Source organism: Haemorhous mexicanus, chromosome 22, assembly GCF_027477595.1.
Source record: "Haemorhous mexicanus isolate bHaeMex1 chromosome 22, bHaeMex1.pri, whole genome shotgun sequence".
Classification (NCBI taxonomy): Eukaryota; Metazoa; Chordata; class Aves; order Passeriformes; family Fringillidae; genus Haemorhous; species Haemorhous mexicanus.
The window spans coordinates 5559286-5580622 of record NC_082362.1 but is presented as its reverse complement, the minus strand read 5'-3'; the positions used below and the strand labels follow the sequence as shown (position 1 = coordinate 5580622).

Genomic DNA, 21337 nt, shown 5'->3' with positions numbered 1-21337 from the left:
CATGGCTCTCTACAACAATGGGGCTGATGTGCCTTCGCCCCAGGAAGCCTCCAACGGCTTCCCCCAGCCCGGTGCCTCAGGAACGTGGCACAAGGGCGAGGAGGAGGTGCGGCTGGTGGAGCCCAGCATGGTGAAGAAGGCTCACCGGGAAATCCTGGACCATGAGCGCAAGCGGCGGGTGGAGCTGAAGTGCATGGAGCTGCAGGAGATGATGGAGGAGCAGGGGTGAGTGGTGGGAACATCTGGGATGGGATTCTTTTGACCTGTTTGTGCCTTGTTCTCCCCCTTTAAGAAATACCTTGATATGGCAAGTGTCACCATTTGGAAGTAAATCCACTTTTGGGTGAATCAAACAGCTCTGGTGGGTTGGTCTGTGGTGGGAATTGCCTAGGAGTTCATCCACTGGCCCTGCTTAGAAGTTTGGGCTCCCAGCTTGTCCTGCTGGGAAAGCTGAAGCAGGAAAGAGGAGTGAAGTTGCTCATGAATGTGCAAGTCATCAGTGCCACCTATCCTGTGCTCCACATGCCTGGGATGTGAGATCCCAGAGGAAAGCTGGAGTTTAGTCACAGGAGAGGCTGGTTTGGGGCTTCACTTTGCCCTGTTTTCCTTTCTCTCCCCAGTTTTTGGGGCAATAGGACCCCCTGTCCCCATCCTGCCAATGCCATGGCCAGGCACTGCAAGCTGCTCCCCAGCCTTTGCTCTCCCCTTGGGAAACAAAGGGATAGGGAAAAACCCAAGGTGCTGAGAAACATCCCTTCCTGGGTGGGCAGAAGGGACTGGGGGGCCAGAAAGGAGACCCCCATCCCTGCTGGGCATGGCTGTGCTGTCTCTGGCAGCAGCCAAACATCCTGATCCCTCTGACAGCTCTCTAAAACCTGATGGATGGAGCAAATTCTTCGGCACACTTGGGTAGACGGGGACTGGTATCAGCTGGGGAGAAGGAAAATGGATTGAGGGAAGGCTTCGCCAAGGCTTTCATTAAGAGTGCAAGCGTGACCTAGAATTAAATTGTCTCACACAGACTGGAATAATGATTGTGCCTAATTTGTCATTATGGAAATAAATAAGGCTGACCTGGCGCTTTGGGGAGCCCAGAGCCTCCTGTCGGGTTCCCGAGCCCTAGTAGGGATCTTACTACTGGTAGTAGCATTACTGCAATGGGTAATAGCAACACTGCAACCAGGATTGTTGTTATTGCTATAATTGCTTTGCTGTTATTAAGGCTATTAATAACACTGATGATGGCGATACGCCGAAATGATAATATAATTACAGTAATAATCTTGGTCAACCTGCTTAATCCTCTGCCTGCTCTTCCCCTTCACACAGGGGCTTTCCAGGGGGGTTCCATGAGAAGGGATTTGCACCCTTGAGGTTTCTGTCTGGACCGGGGGCAGCCTCCTGGCCATGGCCTTGGGGGAGTTGTTGATGAGGGCAGAGCTCCAGGATGGATGTGAGTGTCAGCAGAGGGGATTCTGCAGGGATTTAAACACTCCCTTGTTTCCTTAAAGGGGGATGGCTCCTCCTGCCTGTGCTGTAGCTCGCTCCAGGCTGCCTGCACTGTTATTCCCTGCCTGCAGGCTGGATTCCCTGTCCAGAAAAGAAGTGTCAGCAAATTTTCTTTCTTTCCAAAATCCATTCTATATGTTGAATGCAAAAGCAAACCCCCTCCTACAGGGTTATAAGCAGCACCAGGGGAATGCAGGAGGGAAAGGGCTGGTGATGCTCCTGCCTCCATCCCTGGAGGTGGTGGGGAGTTCCTCCCCTTGGCCTCCCCCCACAGATTTGCTAATGGGCCAGCCGCAGTGGCCCATCTGTCACCCCCTGTTTGGCCTCATGTCCTCTCTCCAAGAGCACTGGCCATGTTCTTAATATGCTGCAGCAAACGCTGATCTTGGGCAGACATCTTCCTGCTGCTGTGGGCTGGCTGGTGTCCATGGGATGGCCAGGGCTGTCAGCTCCATCCTTGTGGGGTGGCCACTCTGCCCAGCTGGGTGCACTGCCATCGAGGGAATGGAGCAGAACAGCATTTGAGGGTGCTACCCTGGTTTTGGGGGCTGCCTCCATACCCTGTTATGAGCCTTCCTTCTGTGTGGAGTGTGGCTGGGGAGTTAATGAGAGCCTTTCAGTGCAAATGAGTTCGTAAATATTAATTCCCCTCTCCTTGCTGTTCCCCTTCATGGACACTGCTGGAGGGGAGGGTGGTGCCCTTCTTCATGCATGCCCTTCTTCACCCAGGGTACTCAGAGCACTGGAAGGGGCATCACTGTCCCCAGCACGGGCTGTGTGAAGTGCCAGCCTTGGGGACTGCAGGGCTAGGCCTGGCTCTGGCATCCAGTTTTCTGGCTTGTGGCAGTGATGCTGGTGGGGTGTGATGGAAAGGGTGGGCCTTGAGCAGCCCCTCTAGAGTCTGTGGCTGAGGACAGGGACACACACAGAGCCTGACCCCTTCCCTCCCAGGGTGGCAGTGTGGTGGTGACATGAGGTCCCTCTCCCTTCACCCTCTCCCCTGGGATGATGCCAAGACCGTCGTGGGTCTCTCCACTACATCCCTCTGTTGGGATGTTTTTGGTTGAGGAGGATGCTCAGGTGCCCTTGTGCAGCCACGGGATGTGGCACAGGACCCCCCGGCCAGGGCTGTCACCTGTCCCTTCGCAGGGACACCTCGGGGACGGCAGGAGTGCCGTGGTTTGCAGTGGCTGTTCTCAGATGCCAGGACACAGTGATTAGTGTCTCTCGTTAATAACCCTGCGGCGCCTGAGTCAGCTCAGCGGTAGTGCAGAGCTGGCACAGCTTTCAGAGCCCCAGAGCATCAGGGGACGAGCAGGGGGAGCTTGTGATGGGACAGAGATGCTGGGAGGGAACCCCAGAATCACTTGCTGCAGTGGTGGCACTGCCAAGAGGGTTTGGTGGGCACTTTTCCCAAAGCCTGTGGCAGTCACAGGGAATGGCAGCTTCATAGTCATCCTTTTCTTTTCCCCCTTCTTGGTGTCCCTCCCTCGGCCAAGTGCTGCTGGGAGAAGCAGGCAAGAGAGAGGAACATAGATAGTGGTGGCAGGGGACCGAGCAGAGATCCTGCTGTCCTCCAGGCCCTGATGACTATCACCATGCCACCTCCCATTTTGATTGGTCCCTTGGGCCATGTGTCGCTTCCAAAGGTACAGAGTTCCTCAGCAGGTCCATGGGGAGCCCATGCTCCAACCACAGCCCTGACCACATCTTTGCCCATCCAGGTACTCTGAAGAGGAGATCCGACAGAAAGTGGGGACCTTTCGGCAAATGCTGATGGAGAAGGAGGGTGTGCTCACCAGGGAGGACCAGCACGGGCGCCAAATGTAAGTCAGGCAGCTTCCAGTTGGTCCATCTGTGTGTCTCATCCCAGAGAGACACGTCCCTGATTGCCTCTGAGCATCAATGGGCAGGTGGGTGGGTGGATGAGGGTATATCTAGGCATGACTGGATAGCTGGATGGACATGGAGAGGGTATCAAGAGATGGATGGATGGATGGATGGATGGATGGATGGATGGATGGATGGATGGATGGATGGATGGATGGATGGATGGATGGATGGATGGGTGTTGGCTTTGAGTCAACGCTTGTTTGATTTGATAGCTGGTTGGCTGATTTGGTTATTTGATGTCTGGTGGTTGATTGGTTGATTTGATGGTTTGTTGGTTGATATGATGGTTGGTTGGTTGGTTGGTTGGCTGTTCAGTCAGCTGGAGGCAGGATTTGCCTCTCCAAGGCAGTGTCCTACCTCTGCAGAGGTTAAAGGTCATCCTGCACTGGTCATTTGGAGACATCTTGGTGCGGTGCAGAGGCCAGCATTGCAATGCTTCTGTCCCAGAGGATGAAACCCAAGTGCAGAAGGTCTCAATGCTTGGCTCACTCCACCAGCCAGGGGCAGGGACTCCATGGAAGAAGCTCCTCCAAGGAAATCCCATACTGTTCCTCTGCTTCTCGTCACTCCTCACAGTGCCTGGTCCTGGGGGGCTGCATCTGCCCTAGAAGCAGGCTTAGGGCTCAAGTTTGATGTCCAAAGCAACCCAGCTCCTGCTGGGGACATGCCAGTTGCTGCTCCTGTCCTGCACTGGACTATTCTCTGCCTCACCAAGGTCCACCCCAGCTTGATGATGATTTATCAGTGCAATGCTTAATGGCCCAGGCAGCATGGCTGGCCCGGCGTGCACCATCCATCAGCCTGGAAACCAGGTCACTTGGGACAGGAATAGATGCTTCAGGTTCACTGAATATTAATGCTTCATTAGGGTCAGGAAATCAGGGCGAGGGGGGAGGCAGGGAAGCCATGGCAGCAGGGAGAGCCTCCCTCATACCACTCTGCTAGCATGCCAGGCAGGGTGAGACCCAGGGACTGCCCTGCCTGGATGGGCTCATGGGCTTGGGACAGTGTGAAACATTCATGATCCTCCTCCTCCTCCAGGCAGGAAAAAACAAGGCATGGGGGAAACCAACCTGCCCAGGTCACTGAGTATCATGCCTGAGGTGTTAACAAGTGGCCTTTGCTGGTGGGGGCAGGAGTCATCTCCAGGGCATCTTCCTGGCAGGCTCGTTAGGGCCAGCACTGTAACGAGCACATGGGGAAGCCAAAGGTGCCTGAAAGTTACCCAGGCAGCCCTGGCTGTCACCTTTACAGGCTTGGTTTTGCAAAACGAAGGGTAATCATTAAAGATTAGCCCCAGGGCTATAAATAATAGTGCTGAGCTGGAAGGAGCAGTCTCACAGCAAAGGATTGCTGGGAGGAGAGCAAAGCCAGAGGTGCGAGAGGAGGCTGGTAGGAGCTGGGTCCAAAGGCGTTGGCTCCTCGAGCAGCAGGGATCTGAGCTGCTGGAGGATATCCTACGTGCCAAAGGTCTCTGCTGCATGAAGAGGCTGGACAAGGGGGTTAAATAAGCTTTAAATAAAGAGCCTCAGCCCTTGTGGTGGCTGGGAGAGTGCTCAGCAGAACATCTCGTGGGCTGGTTCTGCTCCAGCACCACTCTGGGCTTTTACCGCACGGTCCTTGGCTGCTGGGACTGTGAGTCTGAACCAGCTGGTCCTGTTTCAGAGCAATGTGAGGGCTCAGCATCATCTGCATAACTCCCCAGGGAAAAGGGAGGCATCGAGCAGAGCTGTGACCACCTGAGTCCCTGGCTTTGCTCTTTGTGCTCTCCCAGCTCCCGTCTCTGTGTGCACAGCTCGGTACAGCCCGGTCCCCAAGGAGAAGGGTTTGATGGACAGGCTGGTGGGATTGCAGACAAAGGCAAGCGTGTGCTGGGCAGGGAGGGATAATTGGAACAGCACAAGGCTGGTCTTGAGCTGCTGAGCACAGCTAATGGGTGAGATGCTGGCAGCAGGCTCTGGCGTGGAGCACTGCCTGCTCACAGAGCAGAGACACACACAGAGAATTAACCCTGTTCCCTTCTCTCTTTGCCTCTTTTCTCCCCCTTCCCACGGTTGGATGGGTGGTTGAAAGGCTGATTCTACCTTTGGGACATAGCCAAAGCAGGAGTCATGTGGAGAGGACCCAGTCAGCCATGGTTGTGGCACAGAAGGGAGCCCAAGTCCTGCTTGAGCAATCATCTGTGGTTAGGGGAGGGTGCCTCGTGCGTAGTTTCGGTCCAGGACATTTCTAATTAGGTTAAACAGCCCATGGCCTGCCTGTGGCCACGGATGCCAACACGTGCCACTGTCAGATCTGCAGTCTGGGACTGGGAGCTTCCCTTTTCTCAGGCAATAACCAGGCTGCCAAGGGACTGATACTGTGGGGTTGCACTTCTCCACCAGCATCACTGACTGCTCACCTCCAGGTTGGGAAGGGCAGAGGAGTCCACATCAGATTTCTGAGGGCAAATCTTCCTTGGGAAGCAAACACCTGGTCTGCTGTAGTGCTGGGCACCCTCCACACCTATCCCCATCTCTTAAGTTTCCTTCTAGAGCACCTGGATGTCCTTGTCCCTCCATGGGTGAGATGTCCTAGATCCCTCAAGAGCAAATGAGAGGCTCCCTGTGGGTTTTGTTCCTGGGGGTGATGGCAGAGCCAGCCCAGGGAGGTGGGGGCATCAGGAAGAGGTCGGGCAGGGACTCCTGAGACTGTCCTAGTCCAGCTGCCAGGCCTCTACCAAGCCCTGCCCACAGCCCCGGTAGTCAATGGCAACCTCATGCCAGTTTCCATGGCAGTGGGAAAAATTAATGCTGATGAAGTCACTCAGGAGAGAGAGAGAGAGACCCTGATGGCTCTAGGCATGATGTCCTCCCACCCCTTCTTCACCTGGTCCTAGGAGGGACATTGACCATTACCTGCCTGAAGCTCCAGTGCTGAGCTGGTGGCACTGTGGGGTGCTGGCCTCAAAGCCCAGATCATCCTGGGCAGTTCCCACCTAAATTTCCACTGCTGCTCTTCTGCCAGCTCCTCTCACCCTCATCTAGCCCTGCAACCCACCTGGGCTGACCCAGCCTCCTGCTCAGCCCCATCTCTTGAGCAAAACCAAAAGGGGCTCAAATGAGGCTGGGGCTGGGCCCTGTGGGGAGATGGTGGCCTGAGTCTCACAGTGTCCCTGTGCCAGCCTGGGGGGGATCTCTGCAGGGATTGGAGCCACAGGAATACCCTGAGCAGACCTCCACCCTGGGACTTTGTTGTGTGTGGCCATCAAGGGACATGACCAAGGTCCCCTGGGGATGCTGCGGCAGAGGCAATGTCCCCCAAGCCCTGTAGCTGCATTGGGGCTGCTCCAGCTGCTTTGGTGGGAAACAGGGAATGGGGATCCCCTAATTAATCTTGCTCTTCCTCCTTTGGCAGTGTGATAGAAAACCACCACGGGGCAGATGGGGAGGAGTACGAGGTGGAGTACCCTGACTATGGAGAGGGCTGCCTGCTGCAGTGCGACTGCTCGGCCGAGTGCTACCGCGAGGACAGCGGCCACCGCGAGTACAGGTCTGCGTGGGTTTTGGGGACCTGCTGTGCACAGAGTCCCCATCCAGGGACACAGAGGCCAGGGGCCTGTCCCTTCTTCTTTTCCCAACCTTGTCTGCTGTCTCCCACAGGTTGAAAAGACGCTCGAGCAGCTCCACCTCTCCTCCACCCAAGAAGAAAAAAAAGAAGAAATCAGGTCACCGCCGGAGCCGGTGAGTCCCTGGCTGTCCCTGTGCTGTCCCCTCTCTCTGGAGGGCAGCTCACCCCCCAGCTCAGCCTTTTGCCAGGCTCTGGAGGGGCAAGTCACCCCACTTTTGGGGGCAGTACATCCCTGAATGTGCACCCTTAAGAGATGCAACACATCTGCATGTACTGATACTGCAACACACATGTGTGTGCACACACCTACTGCATGCACTGGTGGGACCTTGCCTGGTCCATGTGGGGAAGGAGCTCACTGCCACAGGGCACAGCACCAGACAGGATATGGCTCTGTGAAGGGTCCTTCTGCCCAAAACCTCACCACTTAGCACTGCTGCCTGGGCAGGATGCTGTCCCTAATGTCTCTTTCTTCTCTGCCTTTCCCATGGCAGCAAAAAGAGGAAACCCGGCTCAGAGCGCAGGTGAGTGACCACTGGGCTGAGTGGGCTGTGGGGTCCCCTCTGGGCTTGCAAGGCCACTGGGCACAGACTAACCTCTGCCACCCACTGTCCCCCTCTGAAATCCCCCTGGGAATTGGCCACCTTGTCTCCTGCTGGAGGCTGTAAAGCCCACGAGGTGGCAATGAGACACAACAGGGTTTGGGCATTCCAGAATTGAAGGCAGCCAGAGTCCTTCTGCCAAAAGTCCCTTTCTGTCCTCCAGCCCAAATCCCCCAGGAAATAACTGCCACGTGATGTTCATGCATCCCATGGGGTGGTCCAGGAGAAGCAATGTGGCTGGGGGGGGTGGGAGCAGGCCCCCCTGGGCCAGGGGGAAGAGGCTGGGGAGTTCCTTGCTCCCTGTTCAAGGGCACCCACTTCCCCTCTAGCTGTGACAGCTCCTCGCCCATCCGCAAGGAAAAGAAAAAGAAGACTGGAAAGAAACACAGACGTGACAGGTAGGATGAACACGACAGCAGGCTGGGGACAGCAGGGGTGGTTGGGGACAGAGGGACTTGTTGGGGCTGCTCAGGTCCTTGGGCTGGGGTGGGATTTAGAAGTGGGTAGGGATGGACTCTGATGATTTTCATGGGGCCATCATCTCCTCACAGCCATTGTCACCTGCCCCATCCAGCAGCCCACCTCAGGGCCTCCCCCTGTGCTTCTCCTCATCCCTGGAAACTGCCCAGCCTTTGCTCCCCTCTGGCCAGATCAGTGTGTCTCCTTCATCTCTGCCTCCTCTTTATCCCTTAGGTCTGAGTCGGGGTCACGAAAAAAGAGAAGACATAGGTAAGAGTGACAGCTACCAGGAGCCACCCCACTGCCACCAGCTGCCAGGGACCCCCTGTGTGCTGCCCACCTGCTGTCCCCTCCCCTCTGCCCATTGTAATGAGCCTCCTCACCCCATAGCTGGATGCTGCTGTGTGTCCTCTGCCCTTGGATGTGGCACAAGGCCACTCTGGCTGACTGTGGGGTCCCACATGGCCCCAGATGTCCTCCAGGGGAGGAAGGGGGATCCCAGGCAGCCATGGCCAGGGCAAACCTTGACTGTTTCCCTGCTCTGCAGATGCTCTCTGCCAACACTGCTGTTTTAGGGTGAAAGGAGTGAAAAACACACAAAGGGTGCCAGAGAGGGTGCAGGGCAAAACAAGTGGGAGGGTGACAATGGGCCCGAGCCCTGAGGATGCTGAGCAGAGCCAGTCCCCGTCTTTTCTCCTACCTGGTCTCACCAACCTGCACCTGACCCCACAGTCCCCCCAAATCCATCTGGGATCCCCACCATACTTTGAACCTCAGTGGAGCCCAACTCCAGACCAGGCAGGTCCTTCCCCTCGCTCCTCCCGCAGCCGCGGTGTCTCTGGGGGGCTGGGAAAGCCACCCCCAGGTGCTGCCCCCGCTCCCACGTCTGCAGCTTTCGGCTCTTCCCGCAGGTCCCGAAGCCCCAAGAACAAACGGAAAGAGAAAAACAAAGAGCGCAAGAGGTGAGGGCCGGGCTGGCGGGGGCAGCGGGGCTCTCTGTGTCCCTGCGTGTCCCCCGCAGACGCTCAGCCTGTCTCTCGGCCCCCGGCCGCCCTCTCCGCAGGTCCCGCAGCGAGTCCCCGGCCTGGCGCTCGCACCGCCGCAGCTCCTGCAGCTCCCACAGCGCCTCGCTCTCGTCCGACGACAGCGGCTCTAAATCCCCGGGCAGGTAAGGGACAGCCCGGGACCCCCGTCCCCACCACCACACCCAGCCCCAGCCTCCGCAATGGGACCCTATGGGGGAGAGGGCAGGGACAGAGATGTCCTTGGGATGGACACCCTTATGTGGTAGAGGGCAGAAAGTGGGTGACAGAGGGGTCCCAGGGATGGGTGCCCTGGGGGATGGAGGGCAGGGAGGTGGGAGGCAGAGATGTCCCAGAGATGGGGACCTTGGAGGATGGAGGGCAGAGGCAGGTGGCAGAGGTGTCCCAGGGGTGAAGACCTCAGGTGATGGAGGGTAAAGGCAGGTGGCAGAGACATCCCTGAGACAGCTATAGAGGGGAGTGGGATGGTGCTGCAACATCTCTGGAAGGTTTGGGAACATGGTCCCCAGACGGGGTTTCAATTTTTAGCTAAAGAAAGCACAAAACACCAGTTCTCACCCCATTTCTGGCTTCGGCAAAGCCTGGGCTCAAGCCGGCGGCTCTGCCGGAGCCGGGCCAAGGGCGGGGCCGGGCTCGGGGCGGGGGTGCCGGCAGCTGACGGTGCGGTACTCCTCAGGGTGAGCCCCAAGCGCCGGCAGGATGGCCCCAAGGGCAGCAGCGCCCGCTCCAGCCGCAGCCCGTCCTCGCCCTCGCCCCAGCGCTCGGCCTCGCCGCACCAGAACGGGCACAAGGGCAGCGCCCAGAACGGCCGCCACAGCCACGGCGCCCCGCTCCCGGAGCCCTCGGATGTACGTAGGCTTTTCTTGGATCACTCTTCGCTTCCCTCCCCTCCTCCCTCCACAGGACTGCCCCTCTGCTCTCCTCTCCCCTCCTTCCCGACTCGCTCGGCTCCCCGCCCTGCCCAAGTGGAGCACACGGGAGAGATGTGGGGTGCAGGTTGCGCCCTCCCAGCACTCACAGACCCCGCGCTGGGTGCACGATCTCCCTGGGGGAGCCAGCCCATCACCCTGAGGCAGGGATCAGGGCAGCCAACAGGTCATCCATCTCCCAAAACCACACGTTGCCCTGCAGATGTCACCCCTGCCCCGGGATGATGGCTTGGCAGGCCAGCGTCACCCGCCAGGGTCACGACCGGGCTCCGCACCTCCCTGAGACTGATCCCAGACAGCCAAGAAATGGCCAAAGCAGGAAAATTCTTGTTTGCCCACGAACCCCAACTCTCCCTAGTGCCAAGGGCCAGCACCAGTGCTCAGGACTCCAACGCCCATTCTGGCCAAGTTAGGGTTTGGAGGGGATTTGATGCTGGATGCTCAGATTTTAGGACCTTGAGGTCCCCATGGCAGGTGACATCAGAGCTGAGCATCCCCAGCTCTGCCTCAGCGTCCCGAGGTGAAAATCTTGGTGAAACCTTGGGGGCTTCTCCCTTGCTGAGTGGGGCAAAGCCCTAACCCAGTAGGCCCAGGGGGCCAGCCCCAGTTTGAGCAGTGCTGGGCTAGTGAGGAGCCTGCTTTGGCTAAGGGGAGCTGGAGGCAGGGCTGAATGAAAGCAGGACGCTGCAGGACTCCACTAATGGAGCCCCCACAGGTCCCTGCTTGCCCCAGAGAACTTTATTCCCACAGGTGAGGTCCTGGGCTGGCAGCACCCAACGCTGACACCCCAACACCTGCAGGGCCAGGGGCACCCCGGCAAACGGGGCCGGGAACTCCCGACCCCACATCCACGTCCCCTTCGCCCTCCCTAGCCCAGCACCCCCCAGCAGCACCCAGCACCCTGCCCACCTCTCGGGGCACCTCTCTGCTTTCTTCTTTCCTGTGGTTCCGGCGGGGGCGTGGGGCGGTTCGGGTGCCGAGGCGCCGCCCCCGGGCGCCCGGCTGGCCCCGCTCTCCCTGCCCACCCCAGCATCGCCCAGGCCGTCGAGCTCCCTTGGCTCCCCGGCACCAGCGGGACTTTTCTCCAACAACTTTCTCTCTTTCTCTCTCTTTCTTTCTCTCTCTGGTTTCTATTTTTTATTTTTTTTTCTTTTTAATCCCATCTGTGTTTTTCTTTAGCCTCCCATTTGAAAAAAACCCAAACGGTAATATACACTTCCATTTCTTGCTCAGCAGAAGCAGGGACGAGGGGGAGGGAAGGGCAATGAAACGTGCTTTTTTTCCCACCCCCTTGTTTTAGTTTCCTTTCTCATGATTTATTTTCTTTTCCCTTGTGATGTACAGAAATGCAAACGATATATATTTCTCTTATTTTTATTTCCCCCCCACCCCGTCGTCGTCGTGTTGTTCTAGAATTTTTTGCTTTTGTGTGTGTTAATGTGGAGAAGAAAAAAAACAACAAAACAAAACCAAAAACCCGATGTGTTTTCTAAATATTTACGGCCGCTGAACATTGTATTTCCATTTTCTCTATTTTGAACAAGGAATTTAAAAGGGAAGAGAACCCAGCAGCACTACACTGCAAAAGAGCGAATTGCCCTTTTCCTCCTCAAATTGGCAACTGCCCTCTGTCCTCGGCTGGATCCCGCTGCCGTGGCGAGCTTTTCCTGCCCGGCTGCAGGATGAGGCCGCTGGGTGCGGGGCTATCCCGCCAGGATGAGTCCCCAGCCCCCTCCCCACCTCCCGCAGACCCCCCAAAGGCTCCGGGCTCAGCCGAGTGAGCCCTGCCCACCCCAGCACCCCCAGAGCCGCCGGGAGCCAGGGGTGCCCCGGGGCGCTGCGCGGCGTTGCCTTCCCTTTTAAATACCCAGTCCTGTCTCCATCCATCCCTACTGCCTTCCCAGCCTTCCTCCTGGGTCTCTCCTCCTCCTCCTCGCCCACACGCACCCTCCAGCCCCTCTCTTTCTCCGGTTTTCTTTGGGCCAACACAAGCCGACATCCCTCGCCGTGTCCCACCTCCATCCATCGCCTTCCCTGCATGTGATCCGGGACTTTGCCATGTTATAGAGTGACTTTTAAAGACTGAACCGCAGCCTGATCGGGTTACAGACACCAGCCAGCCACCTCCCCCGCGGGCCCCCCGCTCGGCGGCCGGCCGCAGCCTTCCAATCAAAAAACCAAACAAACAAGCAAACTAAAATTTTTTAGGAAAGAGAATAAAAATTAGAAGCTAAAGAGACCAATTTAAAAAATAATTTTAAAAATTCTAAGCAAAGCAAACGGGATTAGCCGAGGGGTCTGGATCGCCGTACTAAAGAGTCCTTGTCTTTTTCCCATTCTGCCCTCCAAATGTGGAGATTATTGTTTTCTTTTTTTATTATTGCATTCCTGTCACTGCCAATTCCAAAGGTAGGTATTTTGTCCACCTCTGCACGTTCACTTCTGCAGATGAGCCTGTTGAAAAGCACCGTAGCTTGATTTAATGTTATTTTCTCTTTCTTTCTGACTTTCTTTCTCTTTCTTTCTCACTTCCCTTCTCTGTCTCTCATTTTGTCTCTTTTTGGTGGCTATATATAAATTTTTTTTATTTGTATGGTTTTCCCCAGTTAGCTGCAAAGCCATGCTCTTCTCTTACGTTCTTTTATTTTAATTTTTTATTTTTTGCCCTGTCCACGTAATATTTTTTTCTTTCTTCCCCCCTTTTCTCTTCCCCGTCTCCTCGTGCTGTCGGTAGAATGCATTTCTGTGTCTTTCAGCCCTCTGAATTTGTGTTCGTTTCCATTCAGGGGCCGAGCACGGCTGTTCCCTTTCAATCCCCCATTAGTGGCCGGGTAATGAAGGTGAAGATATTTAGGGAGAAATAGGGGCAGTAGCCACGGGTAGAAGTGGGCACAGGGGGTTTTGGGGTGGATGGATGGGGTAAGAAATGAGAAATCTGGGAAGATGTGTGGGTTTAGCCCCTCTTCAGGGGGTAAAAACCCAGTTCAGGGAAAATACTGAGGGAGGCTGCAGTAGGGAAAGGTGTAAATCTTTCTGTGTGGAGAGAGGCAGGTCCAGGACATCCCAGTCTGTGAGGGGCAGGTGACAGCATCCCTGTCCTGGCTGTCCCATCCCCACAAGTGCCCAGCGTGTGTTTTCACTCCTAGGCTGAGTCTTTGGCAGTTTGGGTTTATTGGAGATGCTTTGACCTTTGCTGCCTTCCTGCACGCCAGGGCAGGAGACTCCAGGGTTTGAGTGGGAGCCCTGCATCCCACAGCCTGAGCCCATGGCATGGCCAGCCAGTGCCAAAATGTCACCCTGGTAGAGAGGAACCCCCTCTCTTTATCTCTTCATCGTCCTCTTCTTCTTCTTCATCATCTTCTCTGCTTTAATGTCCTCTCCTGGGATGTGGGGCTGGGCATGGGCTCCCCTGATCCCCCTTTCTGGGGCTGCTGATCCCCCTGGAGCAGATCCAGGTCCTCCAGTACTGGCAGGGCAGCTGGGCAGGGCTGATTGTCACTGCCAACATCCCCCTTGCTGCAGCCATTGCAACAGCAACTGGTTTTTAATAAAACCCCCCAAATCCCCCCATTTTAGCTTCAGCTTGCTGCTCTGTGGCTGGGGGGATTGGTTTTTCCATGGGGACAAGGAGGTGGTGGGGTGTGGAGCAGTCTGGGATGCTCAGGGACATGGAAGCTTCATGTCCCTTTTGTAGCATCTTCATGGTGGTCCCCAGAATCCCAGCCCTTCACCCTGCCCCCTTCTTTTTGGGGGGGAGAAAAGTGGCTTTGAGAACACAGTGGGATGGGTGGAGAGAACCTCAGCCTCAAGGATTCACTGACCATTCATTGGTGTATTTGGGGCAATGGGATGGTGAGGAACTGGGGTCACCAGCCCTGGGCATGGTGGCACAATCCTGGCACCACCCCAATATCCCTGAACCCCTTTTGATCCCCTTGGCTGGACTCAGCGATGCCCTGTGCAGGATTCACCCTCCCAGGGATTCTCAGGGACCTGGCACTGGGCTGTGGCTGGGGGGAAGGAGACCCCAAAGCCCCCTGAGCTGGGGTTTGCAGGACTGGTGTTACAGGAGCTGTTCCCACCCATCTTTTTGGTCTCGTGGTGTTTACAAAGATGGGGGGAACACCCAGGCAGCGTTTGTGGCTCAGAGGAGCTGAGATATTTGGGAGCCTCAGGGCTGGGCAAAATCCCTTGAGGTCTCAGTGCTCAGGGCTTGGCTACGGTGGTGGCCCAAGGTTTCCCCTCCCCGTAGGAGAAGCGAGTTGGTTTGTTTTATTTCTCCTCTCTCTGGCTCTGTCTCTGTCTCTCCTCCTTCTCTCGCTCTTTCTTTCTCTCTTGCATTTTTGTGAATCTAATGATGCACTTATATTGCCCCGCTTTTCCCTTCTCTTCATACCTTACCTACTAAAGGAGGAAATGCCACTTTTTTGGTAAGTGGATGTTAACCAAGAGGGACTTAAAAAAAAAAAAAAACATATAATGGAAAAAATAAAAAAAAAAAAGGAAGCAGAAAGCAAAGTCTGTGTTGAGTGCTGATGAGGACTTAGCAGTTCCCTGCAGAGTCACAGCTAACAGCTCAATGCGTGTCCCAGGAAGAGCTCAGAGACATTCGTTTATCTCAGTAACGAGGACATTTGTGAAGTTTTGCTTTGTTTTTTATTTATTTTTTAATTATTTTTTTTAAATTGATTTGATTTGGATGGTTTTTCTTCTTTCTTTTTTGTTGGTTTCTTTTATGCCTTCTCGTCCCCCCGGCCCCCTCCCCTGCCTTGCCCTCCATTGTCGCTCTGTGCCGTTTTTTTCCTCGTTTCTGGATTTGTTTTAAGCCAAAAGCCGTACTATCGATAAAAACTACACGTATCAGAACATATATCTCTATATATGTGCATGCCTCTGTGTGAGCAGACCCCATCACCTCCAGCCCTCTTTGGTTCGACCCTTTCCCCTCGGCTCAGTCTGATTTACTCTCCCCCACTGCCCCACCTTCCCTTCTGTCATATTTTCCTTTTTTTTTTTCCCCATTTTCCTTCCTTCGTTTGGGTTTTATCCCCCTTTTCCCTTCCCCTTTCTTGGTCGGGGTGGGCGGGCACCAGGGTTTGCTTTATCCCCTCTCCAGGTGTATTTTGGGCGGGGGGGGTTTGTTTCTTTCCCTTCAAGCTTTCCCTCCCCGACGACTTGGGGCTTTCTTGGATTTATTTATTTTCCTCCCATCCCACCCCTTCCTTTGGGTTTTTATTACGATTTAAGTTGAATTATATTTTTTTGGCGTTTTGCATGCGGAGGTTTGCATGACCCACGTTGTTGAGGGCGAGAGGAAGGTGCAGAGTAGCGTCTGTGTAGCCTGCCTTATGCGATGTGCATTGACGTTGTGATCTGCGCCCCCTGCCCGGCGCCCCCCGTTAAAATCCCCTTTCTCCTTCTTTCTTGTCTCCTTCCTCCCTTCCTCCTCTCCCTCCTTCTCTCTCTCTCTTTCCCCCCTTGCCAGAGGCCGGCCTCGGCGTCCCCCTCTCCGCGGGCTCACGGCAGGACGGAGCCGCCGTCCCCCCGCACCCGGGGGGGCCGACACGGTGCCCGCAGCCCCCGGTCGCCCACGCCGGAGCGGGCCAAGCACGGCCACCGGCATCGCTCCCGCAGTGCCTCGCCGCCGTCCCGACACCGCGGCCAGAGCAAGGGGCGGCCCTCGGCCCCCCGGGAGCCGCCGCCGCCGCAGCTCAGCCCCGCCGGCTCCAGCAGCGACTCGGAGGGCTCGGCCGGCTCCCACCCCTACCACCCGCCCGCCGGCCCCGACAGGAACCACGGCGCGCACGGCAAGAAGTAAGGGAGAGCCCGGCATGGGCTCCTGTTGTCCTGCGGGAATATGGGAGCTGGGCTCGGATGTTTGGGGTGCAGCTCCCTGCGGGCACCTTAAATCCATCCAGGCAAAGCCCTGGGGAGCGGGGCTGGGTTGGGATGCTCAAGGGGTGGGAGTGGGAATAAGGATGGGAAAGGGACAGGAATGGGAATGGCAATGAGGACGAGTTGGCGATGGGAATGAGATGGGGACAGACCCGGGGATGGTGATATGGGATAGGGATGGGGATAGGGAAGAGCCACAGTGGGTCAATGGTAGCACTGTGGGAAGGGTCATCCCTGCAAACGATTATCCCACTGCGAAGGGCAGTGCCTGGACGGCAGCAGGGGATTACAGCATCCCACAGGATGCGGGATGCCAAGCAAATGAAAACCCCGTGCTTTACAGTCAGGGATGTAGCCCAATCAAAAACTGGTGTCATGTACGTGTTCCTTATGGGAGCCTGGGGTCCCTGGCTGTTGTGGGGACACCCTGCCAGCCAGGAAGGGTGCGAGGCCGTGCTGGCGTCTGCCTTCACAGGGTGAAGGAGCGGCACCACCGGGGCCGGCCCAACAGCAGCTCGGAGTCGTCAGCCAAGCACTCCCGGCACGCCTCGGAGCGGAGGAAGAGCCCGTCCCCCAGCCCGGGCCAGCGCAGCAGCTCCTGGAGCTCCAGCGGCTCCCTCTCCAAGTCCCGCTCCCGCTCCCGGGAGAAGAGAGCAGGACGCAGCCGCTCCCGCTCGCCCTCGCCGAAAAAGCCAGCCAGCAGGTCAGGCCTGAGGGGACAGGGGCAAGGGGACACGGCGGGTGCCAGTGGGCTCAGAGGGCATCGCGGCTCAGGGCGGTCCCGGCTGCCCTGGGACTCGGGGAGGGGCCGCACGTTATTGTTGGAAACGCCAGCCCCAGGTGGGAGTGTCATCCGGGCAGTGACTGCTGCCACAGGGTGTCCCCGCGTCCCACACGGGACCCCAGCCCATTCCCTGACCGTCCTCCTCCTCCTCCCCGGGCTGCAGAGAGAAGGACAACGAGCCCCGAACACGTCACGGTGATCCCGATCCCGCCCGCCCCCGGCGCCGCTCCAGGAGCTACTCCCCCATCAGGAAGAGGAGACGCGATTCCCCCAGCTTCATGGAGCCCAGGAGGATCACCAGGTGTGTCCTGGCGTGGGGCAAAGGCTCTGCCACGGCCACTGCCATGGTCACGGCCACGGCCACGGCCACGGCCACTGCCCCGCTGACAGGCCTGGGGCTGGACTCTGCTGCCAGCTGACCCCAAAGGGTGTGTGGGTGGGCAGATGGATGGATGGATGGATGGATGGATGGATGGATGGATGGATGGATGGATGGAGGGATGGAGGGATGGATGGATGGATGGATGGATGGATGGATGGATGGATGGATGATGGATGATGGATGGATGGATGGATGGATGATGGATGGAGGGATGGATGGATGGATGGATGGATGGATGATGGATGATGGATGGATGGATGGATGGATGATGGATGGAGGGATGGAGGGATGGATGGATGATGGATGGATGGATGATGGATGGATGGATGGATGGATGGATGGTGGATGGATGGATGGATGGATGATGGATGGAGGGATGGAGGGATGGATGGATGGATGGATGGACGGACGGATGGATGGACACATGGATGGATGGACATACAGATGGACAACAGCAGAGATGGATGCACAGATAGCTCTGAGGATGACTGGGTGAATCAGCTGGCCCAGACAGATGGGTAACCAGACTGCCTCCAATACTGTGACCTTCTGATCTCTTCCTATTTCGAGGCATGAAAACAGGAATTAATTTTAATCCGCTGTGCATATTCCAGCAGTGCTCACGTCCGCAGTCACGTCTCTCCTGCCCTCCAAAAGCTGCTTTCTCCTCCTTGGGATCCTATTGCCTCAGGATCCTGAGCTGTAAGACAGGCAATATTTCGCGCCAGACAAAACACTGTGTGCATATGTAGCACCTCGTTAAGATGCAGCACAGGCGGCGGGGCCGTGCCCAGCCCAGATTACCTCCTTCCTGACCTATTTGTCTCTCCCATTATCAGCTGGGTGATCGGGGTGGGGGGGGGCTGGATTTTCAGAAATCTGCCTCCCTGTGGGAGGGATTTTGTTTTGCCTGGGCAGGACTGGAGTTGTCAGGAGAGAGGACAGGAGGAACACTGCAGAGCCCACGGGTTAGAGCTCCCCACAGTTCTCCCTGATGGATGCCCTGGAAAAATAATGGGCTGGGAACAGCCCAAGTACCACTGTCTGGTTTTCCATCCCTCCTGCTCCATCCAGGTTTTCCCAGGATGTCCCCAGAGAGGTGGCAGGGCTTGGCTGGAGAACACAGCCCATGGTCCCCATGGGGACTGTTCACCTCATCCCATCACCATCCCTGGGGGGATGGGGGTGGCAGACCCTGCTCTGCTCAGGGTTCAGGAGGAGCAGAGCCATTTCTGTGAGGTGTAGAGGATGCTGTGGGGAGGGGGCAGCCAGGGAAACACCCCCAGCCTCCCTTGCCTGCCCCATAGCCCAGCCAGAAGCCCTAGGGCTTTTCTTTGCCCACCTGCCCCATCCCCAGTTCCCATCAAACCCTTCACCATGTGGTCCTACCTCAGTGATGCCAACTTCTCCTTTTCCATTTCATCCCAAGGTCCCTCCCGGAGAGCATCGCCGCCAGCCTGGCTCCCAGGGTAACCTTCCCCCTTCCTCCTCCTCCTCTTCCTCTTCCTCCTGGACCCCTCTGTGTCTCCTCACACCTTAGGATGCCCTCAGCACCCAGCCACTCTCTGGTCCCACTAACACCAGGCTGGGAGAAGGGACAAGGGGCCGACTCCCGATGTCGCTGCCCCCTGTGTCCCCCCACCTCACTGTCCCCGTGCCTCCCGTGTCCCTCCTCATCCTCAGGCGCCAGCGGGCTGCAGCTCGCCTCCCGCTAATCCCAAACGTCTCTTTTACAGCAGCTTTCAATCTTTGGTGTCTGGGAAACACAAAAGCCACATTAACCTGCTCACTTTCTGCCCTCGACGCTGCCTAATCCAGGACTAACACCCCGGGGGAGGGGGCAGGGGAGGAGGAGAGGGATGGATGGATGGAAGGGGAGGTGATGCCGGGTGGCCGCATCCTGACACCCCGCAGCGGGTCTGAGCCCGGCCGCTGGGATGCTTGGCTGCCTTGGCTCAATGCTTGGCCGTGCCGGGGGTCCAGCGCCGGACCCCCTTCTCCGAGCGGCGGCGGGGGGCCTGACTCAGCTTCCTTTTTCCATTTGCAGCGCCCGCAAGCGTCCCATCCCCTACTACCGGCCCAGCCCCTCGTCCTCCAGCTCGCTGAGCACCTACTCGTACAGCCGGAGCCGCAGCCGCAGCTACGACAGCTACAGCTCCAGCCGCAGCCGCAGCCGGACTCGCAGCCCCCCCAGCCGCTCCCGCAGCCCCAGCCGCAGCCCCAGCTACAACAGCCGCAGCAGCTCGGAGAGCGCCGGCTTCTGAGCCCCGCCGGCAGCCGGCCGCAGCCCCCGACAGCCCAGCTCTGCCCCCTCCGTGCCACCTGCGCCCCCAGAAGGGACGGGACCACCGGGGAGGTGGAAAGGAGCCGGGGGATGCTAGGGACGGACCTGGCAGCGGGGGAGAGCACGGACGGGAACTCAGATGGGTCCTTGGAACGCCCTGGGAGGGGGTGGTTCCCCCTGCTCCGGGGTGTTTTGGGGTCGGGATGGGGAAGGGGAGGATCTCTTCTTATTTCTGCGAGTGCCGGGGTGGGGCGGGGTGGGGTGGGTGAGCACAGAGCAAGGGAACAAATCCTCTGCAGAGACCTTGGGGGGTGGCTGGGGACACTCCTGGGGTCCCCCTGTGCTTTTTTTTGGTTTTGTTTGACTGTTTTTTAGCACAAGAGCATCCCGGGGAAGTGGGCAGGGGGGTGGGCAGGCTCAGCTGGAGGGTGTGATGCCAACCAGAGGTGAGCAAGGCCCTGTTTCCCCCAGCGAATTTGTCCCCAAAGTGTCATGGGGGACAGGGGCTCTGCAAAACATTTTGGGGTCCCCCCAGACCTGAGCACATGCCAAGCCGTGGACGAACAAAGCCGGCAGCACCTGTAATTCTCTTCCCAAGCGAGGAGATCCAGGGAAAAATGCTGCTTGTCCCAGCTCAGGAGCCGGCCCTGGCACCCACCCACCCACCCAGTCTGGGGGACACGCCCGGGAGGAGGGAGCTGCAGGGCCTGGGGCTGGGCAGGGGGTGCATCCAGCCACCCTCTGGTGTTGGCATGGCCTGTCCCACCTCTGGGCTCGCAGCCCCCTGTTCCCTCCTGCTCTGGGGAAAAGTGGCTGCTTTTTTAACTGAATTATGGGAAGAGAGAGGCAGGAGGGTCCCGGGCTTGGCCCGCCGCCCGGCTTTTGCAGGATTTTGCTGATTTCCCAAAAAAAAAAAAGCCCCCAGGCGCTGAGGACAGTCGCGGCCCCGGGGGGTTGGTGTTTAATGCCGGTGGCCCTGCGTTTTCCGGCTGGCTGGAGCAGGACAATGGGGATGAGCCTCCCTGGGTGGGAGAGCAGCTGCCCGGATTAACCTGCTGCCCCTGGATGCAAAGCCAGGCTCTGGTGCTGGTTTCCAGCCAGCCGGGGTTGGGAGGATCCTCCGGAGTCCAGCTCAGCCTCGTTAGCTGTGGCCTGATGAACCAGAGGACCCGAGAGGACAGAGATGGGAGCGAAAGGGCACTTCAGGGTCAGCTCCCAAGCCTGGCATGTCCAGGCTCAGCCAGAGGCTGAGGATTCGCCAGCCCTTGGAGAAAAATCCCAGGAGCTGGGCAGTGGTGGGTGCCAGCCCCTGGGTGTCCCAGCCAGCTGCTAGCAAAGACACCTGAGCAAGCAGAGGTGTTAGTAATGGGGTGGACAGGTAAGGAGGGGACACACTGGTGGCACTCCATGGTGCAGCTTGTCCCCATGTGCCAGCCCCGGGCAGGGTGGCACCTCTGGATGTGACCGTGGCAGGGGAGGAAGAGACAAAGGGATCTGCTCTCCTGGAGCCTGGGGAGATGGAGGACATGAGATCCCCCAGCATCCCCACAAACTCCAAGCCACACGCTCCAAAAACCATCCCAGCAATTCCAGCTGCTGCCCCACAGCCCCCGTCCCCCCATCGCCCCACGGGGAGCTCAGAGTGGCCGCTGGAGCCCCCACCCTGCTGGGATCCGGGGGAATCCCCTGAGAACACCCAAACCCGAGCCAGCAGCGGGGGATTTCCCTGCAGCCCCAGCCCTGCAGCCCCCGCGGGGCCGCGGCTCCCAAAGACCCGAGCCCCGACTGCAGCGGCGCCGCGGAGCAGCCAGCACATCAGGGAAAAATTCCAGTCTTCCTCTTTTACAGTCTCTGTCTCCTGCCGGGAGGGAGCCAACTGGAACAAATACTCTGTAGAAATACTTCAGTATTTTCCTGTCGCGCGTGCGCTCTCTCTCTGGGTTGTGAG

General features: G+C 57.6%; 1 protein-coding gene across 1 annotated transcript; it reads left to right on the top strand.

Annotated features, from left to right (window-relative positions):
* Position 1: 1 nt before the first annotated feature.
* On the top strand, positions 2-19473 carry SRRM3 (serine/arginine repetitive matrix 3). Its single transcript, XM_059865875.1, has 14 exons — positions 2-225; positions 3234-3335; positions 6799-6933; positions 7044-7124; positions 7506-7535; positions 7943-8011; positions 8307-8342; positions 8984-9034; positions 9136-9240; positions 9792-9963; positions 15530-15858; positions 16415-16642; positions 16887-17024; positions 19153-19473. Exons 1-14 carry the CDS (start codon positions 2-4, stop codon positions 19367-19369), a joined length of 1917 nt encoding a protein of 638 aa, XP_059721858.1. The 3' UTR covers positions 19370-19473.
* Positions 19474-21337: the final 1864 nt, after the last annotated feature.